The following is a 7,429-nucleotide window of genomic DNA, read 5'->3' on the forward strand; positions in this document are numbered from 1 at the left end:
AACCTCGACATTCAGTAACAACAGGGGCGGATCCAGGAACTGGCAAGGGGAGGAGCACAAACAGGCTAAGTTGTAGGTGGATGGTGAGGAGAGCAGGTCTCTTATTAGCTAGTTGTTGTATTTGAAGCCGGCGGCAAATGTCTCATGAATTATTGATTTTTGTCATTTTCAAAGCCTTTGCAGAAGGTGCTCGGTGAGTCACCAAGCACCCTTACAGTGGCGGGTCTAGAAATTTTCAGAGGGGGTTTCAGATTCCACGTAACTTCAGCCTAGCTGTAAGTCGAAGACCAGAAAAAAAAAAAAGGTTACAAGTAACTTACAACCAGCTGTAGAAAGCCGTGATTGTGATCACAAAGGCTAAAAGCATTATTATTATTATTATTATTATTATTATTATTAAAGTATGAAGTTTTCTGTATCCACCATTGTTAGCTATTTGAAATGCAACTTGTAATTGCTCAATTAATAATTGGCTGCATGCCTTGCAATGGTTAGACCACAAATGGAATATGCATAAGCTGTGTGGGATCCATACTCATGATAATTCACACATCAAACAGTTAGAAAAGGTATATACAACATCATGCAGCCCGATTTAACTCAGCCTTGGCAATGTTAAGTGAATCATCCTGATAATACATCTCTTTGTAAGATATGCTAGATTATACAAGTTCTACACAAGGCACTGTATCACCAGCTTGCTATCTCCATTCCATCATATTATTTGAGATTAATCAGATCATACCATCCATTCACTGTAAAAATTTAGTAGTGAATTGCTCTGCCACAATACTCACTACTTTTAAGTAGTGACGTTCACTACTTCTTGTAGTGAACGTCACTACTTTTTGCAGTGAACGTCACTACTTGGTGGTCAATATAGTGACGTTCACTACAAAATTAGTGATGAATGTCACTACACAAAAATAGTGAGTATTGTGGCAGACATTAGTAGTGACGTTCACTAGTTTGTTTTTACTGTGTTACATTTCAACATACCATCTTCATCCACAAGTTCAGTTATTTCTCCAGGACTATTAAAGAATTGACTCTGTTTTATTTAGCTCACTTTTACAATCACATTATATTGCACTGGCAATTGGATAATCGGTTTGTGTATTGTAACTTTCTCTTTTTTTCCTGAGCATATCAGCAGGGCTGACTTCTCAGCACACATAAATAAATAAAGTATAGCAAGGAAGAAGTAGCTATAGCTATCGTGGCTCCTCCACAAAATGAGGGAGGGTAAGGGTGCCCCAAATGCACTCCATTCTGTATGGATCCAACATTGAACAAAACATATGCACAGTAAGTAGCTATAGTCTGGCCTTCACTGTTAGTTCTAGTTTGTATTACATGCAACCAGCCTAGCTATACTTACTTGAGAACCATGTACTATCTATGGTATTACATGCATAATGTACAAGGGCTATACACAGCATCTCCCACATGTTTCGCCTATTGCACACTTCTCAATACAATGGTGTATACCTATAGGCAAGTGGCAATCTCAAGTAAGTAAAAACATCAAGTTAACAACTTATAAAGGTAAACAACTAAAATGGAGGTGCCACAATGATGCAACAATACTTAAGGTGGAGTTGTGGTTTCAATTATGGCATTGTTATGTTGACTTTGAGCTGATGACACAGCCATCAGAAAATTGCTCTGGAGCTGAAAATCGATAATCCGAGTGAAGTAACTACGCACTTTAAAGTAAGCACCAGTAACTACCTTCCACCCGACAGTACGTTTTTTAAAAGTTTTAAAGTATTCTACATACATTACAAGGCTTTAAAAGATTACAAAACAACACAGAACTTACTTATATGCAACGCGCACGATAAAACTAAGATTTTCATGATGATCAGCGTGTGGACAAACACCACAGCGATTTTCATCCTCATTGGAGCTCGGACGACGGAGCAATCCCAAGCTAAGGCCACTTCAACTAAATCTTTTGTTTCTCGGACTGAAACTAATTGAAAAGTGGGTCGGTAGGTACAGGGGCTAAAAAAGGGTTAGTTGTGGCCAAAAAGCTAGTTGTAAAATACTTTTGGCTAGTTGTAAAAGTCAGACTAAATAGCAAGCTGTACCACATTAAAGAATAAAGTCAAAAATTGTGATACATGTGCTGCGCATATTTTTCAGGGATTTGACTAAAAGTACCTCAAGATCCAGTCTTGAGATTGCCATTTTCAAACATTTTCCACTTGTCCACTTAAACTGCAACTTATAGCTAGTTATGGTCATTTTCCCAGTCCACTATTGATATAAAATAATTGCCATATAAAACAATAGTTTGATCTAAAGAATTGGCTTGTATGTCACTATAAGTTTGTTTGCTATTTTCTTGTTCCAGGTCTCAGTCACTCATCTCAAATTACTTCCAGATTCAATCTTACCACAATTATGTTTCAACTAGGTAAATATGTTCCCAGGCTCCCCTGAAATTCCTTCAATCATTCCCTTCACTGACATTTTACTACACAAAAATTGTGACAATATAGAGAGTACAATTGCAAAATACAAAATAATGTAACAAAAGAAAATTTGTTTATATGTACTACTACTACCCCCCCCCCCCCCCCCCCACCCCCCTCCGGTCTCAGGTTTGAGCTAGTTGTAAAAAAATAGTATTCTAAGCCACTGGGTAGGTAGGTATAAATAAAATAATAATAGGTGGTAATAATAACCTAGCTCGTCCCATGCATAGCAGATGCCAGATATGGATGGCCAACAATACATTGACGCCACAAACTCACGCGATCGAATACACATGGCCTACAGGGGCACAACCATCTGGAACAGATTACCACCAGCACTTTATGGTGCTAAAACTGTGTCAGAATTTAAAAAAATTGTATTGCATTTTGTAACTTCATTTTTTGTATGTATGTATGTATGTACTGTAAGTTACTCATATTGTATTTGTGTTCTCAGGGCATAGCTGAAAAACAGCCTTTTTGGCTGATGCTATTTTTCCTGACTAAATAAAATTAAAATAAATAAATTAAAAAAAACAACACTTGATCTTCAAAAATGAACAAAAACATTTCATTTACAAATTTTATGGGTCGGTCGGGTCTGAGAAACAAGAAATTTAGTTGAAGTGGCCTAACACGAGTTGTTATTTTGTGCCAGGGTTCTATTGGGGAATATAAGGAGAATTTTTTAATTTAAAAATCTCGGATACTGGAATGCCTAATAATAGCTTAGCCTCTGGCTTTGAAAGTAGTACTCGTAACTGTTGTGATCATGAAAAGTAATGATCCTACCAAAGTTTATGCATAATTTTACGGAATCCGGATCCGTGATCACAATAATAATAATAATGTTGCTCACGTGATTGTTTGACTTTAACGAGAAATAGCCTGTATAGGCGGACACAGCAGGGTAAAAGGAGGCAACCGACACATAGAGGTATATACTTGTAAACTAGCAAACTGGTACTGAAAGATTTCCACTGTGTCTGCAGGTGGTTTCCTACCCAGACAAGTTTTTACACTGCCGTCGTCGGTCGAGACAGGGGACAAATTCCCGGGGATAACTCAATATAATTTTGATCTGAATCCACGAAGTTTGGGGCTATACATGGCCGACTGCATGTGCTGGTCTCGCGTATTGTGTAGGGGCGGGAAAAAACTTTGAGACTACACGTGCAATAACATGCAGCGTGTAGGTGCAAGCTTTTCCAAATTAATCAAGTGACATGACAGTCACCTTCAGGCCAGAAAGTTTTGGCTGGTGTATGTACAGGGAAACAACAATTGTTTCACTCAAGGAACCTAACACCTTCAAGTAAAATTGTGAACAACTCAAGTGTCACTGAATTTCTGAGCTTGAACTCTTATTTTTTTACATCATGTCAGAGTTATATCCACTGTGTTAGCTACCGCTACTAGCACCCATAGTTTTAAATGCAAGACAATTAGATATATTGGCGTAGCCTATTAATCTTGTGCAGCAGACAACTTTTTTTATTGGGTCAGGGAAGGTCTGGTGAATGTAGTTTGTTCTGGCTTTGTGAATTCTACTGTGTGGCTTCAAATAATCACACACTGATCAATTAGCCAATCGTTGTTGATTGGCTTTGCAATGGCTTATTAAAATAGTTGAAACTATCACATGTGGTTCCAAAAAATCAATGAGAGCATTTCATAGCAATCAGAAGCCATGTACAATTCACCAGATCCAATAATAAAAGAAGAAAGGGTGGTCTAGCTGTGTGAGAGTGGTAGCCTATTGCTATAAAAGTGGCTGAACTCCAAGATTTAAAAAGCTGAACCCTAACTTTAATCGTGAAAATTGTTTCAATAAATGTGACCAAATTTTGGAAAATCACCCTTATGGGTGCATTTAACACATTAAACATTTAGTTCTTAAACACAGCATTTTGAGTTAAATTCCTACCCAAGGGTGTAACCAGAAATTTTAAATAGGTGAGGCAGACTCCAGGGGCAGATCTAGGATTTTGCTAAGGGTAGTAGAAGTGGTAGAAGTGACCACACAGTGTGCGAAGCACACTCTGCGAAATGCGAAGCATTTTGCCTTCTAGGGGGGTCCGGGGCATGCCCCCCCCAGGAAATTTTTAAAAATTAGGTGTTTCAAGTTTGAATCTGGAGACATTTTAGTCATACTATGGTAATAATTATTGCAAAGAATGTGCACTGGAAAATTAATACAATTATTATGTACAATAGCTGAATGTACAATAGCTTAGATACCTTCTGTAAGTGCATGCCCCTTGGAGTTGTGAACTGTCAAAGAAGCACTTGGTTAAAGCTCAGGTGTAGACTCAGGCTGAGAAGAATGAGCAGCAGACCCTATAAAGGGCATTACTTAATCTATAAGGCAAAGCTATTCTCTAGATTAGTTAGTTATTGCTAGCCTATTATATGTGAACTAGCATTGGTGTGCTTATAATAGAATACTTTGGAATTGATTATAATATGTTAATCCTTATACCTCTATTCTGCAGACTACATCATATAATTTTACAGCCACAGATACTACTGCAGAGATGTGTGCAGGTGTAGTTAAGGCAACTGGTGTTTTTCCAAAAAACCCATTTCAACACAGTGCTGATTTAGAAATGCTAGAACTAACACCAGAATTCAAGCCAATGTTCTTCAATCCTAGTACAGATATTAGAAAACCAGTTGAATGTTTTCGGGTAGATGGTGCCAGTGATGAAGGCCCGATTCATGAAGAGGTTCAATTCATATGGACAGAGAGACATTTGAAACGGTCAACTATTGCATGCCTTGTTACAGCAAGGAACAGTGGGTCCAGCTATTTAAATCGCGTTGAATTACAAAACGGTTGTTTAGCATTAGCACATGCAAATTTATTCATTCCATCCACTCTTGGAGGAACATGCATGGATTCAAACACAGGAAAGATCAATAAAGAAAAATATGAGCATAATATGGAATTGACTACTAATGTTTACATAAACAGAGTTAATGATGCTCCATGTGGAGACACTGTCATACATTTGTACAATGGAGCGAATTCTTCAGAACAACAAGTAGTCCGTAAATATTTTCTACAATATTGTAAGGGTACTAAGAAGCAAAAAGAAGCATTAAAAAGGGAAAGGCCAGAATTGTACAACTATTTTGACACTGTGTGGCAGTTAAAGGAAAGGCATAGCATTAAGGGACTACCACCCCAATACGCATTTTTTCTTGTTTGCTGTTTTGATCCCTCTTGTTGTCATCCTGTGTGCAGGAGTGAGCAGAAGCACATGCCACCCTGGTACAGTGGAGGACCACTTATCACGCACTTACCACTGCCTATTCCTGACCCTGACAGACCATGGGGTAATGTTGATTGCACTGAATGTAAAGAAAATTGTACTGGTCATTATTTGCCACCTAAGTCATCTATTCAATCACAACTTTTGCCAATGAAAAAGCCTCCTTCAACAGTACTTAAGGAAAAATTTGACCAGTTAACTTCATACCCTCCACCCGAGTCCCTTTGTTCTGAAATTGCTAAAGAAACCTTGCTATCAGTAAGTGATGTCACTATATGGTTTGAACACCTACACACAATCAAGGAGAACCGCAGAAGAGGTGCAGTAAAGGCTGCTGAAACAAGAAGAAAAAACAAAGAACGTAAAACAGCTGAAGCCACTTACCACTGTGCAGTTTGTTATGAAGAGTTCCAGGAGTTCACGGATTCCGTAGAAAAGTGGATAGGCTGTGATTTATGTGACAGATAGTTCCATTTTGTTTGTATAGGTATTGTGGAAGAGCCTGAAGAATTTGTATGTGAAGAGTGTAAATAGTTGGTGTGGCTTAATGCAGAGTGTGTACATCTTTTATCATTAATGAAATTTTTATTATTGTTGAAAAATATCTAACCCCCTCTAAGCTCCACATTCCCCCAGGTATATACTAGGGGTATTGTCGGGATTTGTAGGGGCTTTTACCAGCTGTACTCCCCCAGTAGGTGGGGCATTGTAATTTTCAGGAATACAAATCCCCACCTTCCCCCACCTCAGCCCGTACCTGTGGTAGTGGGGCATTACATTGATAGGTGCATTACTAACATCTCCAAATAAAAAAGACACAATAGGGAATGCCTCCATAACAAGGACAAAGATATTTGTGGTCACAACTGCTCTGAATTCATACATTTCTACCTCTGAAAGTGGTAAACTTTTATCAAGAGTCCATAATAGCTATATGTGACCGGATCTGCGAAAACCCGACACAATAGCGCATTTTTTAAATTCCTGTTTACTAAATATTTGTAATCTACTTAGCCAAGTGTACCTTCTGGCAAAGTTTCAGCCTCATGTGCCAATACCTTTCGGAGTTACAGCCCTACAAAGTAGCAACAACAGAAAAACCAATTGTACAGCAAATATAGGGAAAATAAATTACAGGCGCTTACTAAAATGGTTGTAACTTACGAACGAATTGACGTACTGGGCTGAACTTTTCACTATCGTGTTTGCCATGGATAGAGGAATCGTTTACTGGGTAAGTTTGACCTTCTATCACCTTTCTTCACTGCATACAAAGGCAAAGTTCATGAAGAAAATTCGATTGCTTCGACGTGACGTAAACAAATGCTCATAACTTGCTTATCCTTGGGTCTACTGCAATGAAACAAAGATTTGCCAACTCCTCTTGAGTAGGTGAATAAGATGATACTATAATGCGCCCAAGTCACCGTAGCCCCAGAACTTAATAAAATTGCCGTATTCAATAAGGCCACACCAAGTCAAACCTTAGTTTCTGGTCACCCGCCCGCATGGTAAACCTGGAACCCTAGTTTATGAGGACTATTATTAATATTACAGGTGCTTAAGTGCACGTGACCCAGCAAGACACTTATTTTTTACTGCAAAAGATCGATATACTCTAATAGAGCAGTCAGGGATTCCAATAGAGCAGTCACACTACTCTTA

At 38.4% G+C, this 7,429-nt stretch overlaps 1 protein-coding gene across 4 annotated transcripts; it reads left to right on the forward strand.

The window, feature by feature from the left end:
• Positions 1-2: 2 nt before the first annotated feature.
• LOC136255493 (uncharacterized) lies at positions 3-6,360 on the forward strand. 4 transcript variants are annotated; one of them, XM_066048282.1, is made up of 2 exons: positions 3-193; positions 4,982-6,360. In XM_066048282.1, exon 2 carries the CDS (start codon positions 5,024-5,026, stop codon positions 6,230-6,232), a length of 1,209 nt encoding a protein of 402 aa, XP_065904354.1. In that variant the 5' UTR covers positions 3-193; positions 4,982-5,023; the 3' UTR covers positions 6,233-6,360. The 4 variants fall into 4 exon arrangements, 2 of the variants coding, with proteins under 2 accessions (XP_065904354.1, XP_065904363.1); XR_010700923.1 differs by lacking the exons at positions 3-193; positions 4,982-6,360 and adding exons at positions 1,069-1,716; positions 2,717-4,954; XR_010700926.1 differs by lacking the exons at positions 3-193; positions 4,982-6,360 and adding exons at positions 1,069-1,716; positions 2,720-4,954.
• Positions 6,361-7,429: the final 1,069 nt, after the last annotated feature.

The sequence above is a fragment of the Dysidea avara genome, chromosome 1 (genome assembly GCF_963678975.1).
Source record: "Dysidea avara chromosome 1, odDysAvar1.4, whole genome shotgun sequence".
NCBI lineage: Eukaryota > Metazoa > Porifera > Demospongiae > Dictyoceratida > Dysideidae > Dysidea > Dysidea avara.

What these genes read in the sequence shown, in the direction of transcription:
- LOC136255493 (XM_066048282.1), top strand. Translation starts at nt 5,024, where the DNA reads ATGTGTGCAGGTGTAGTTAAGGCAACTGGTGTTTTTCCAAAAAACCCA.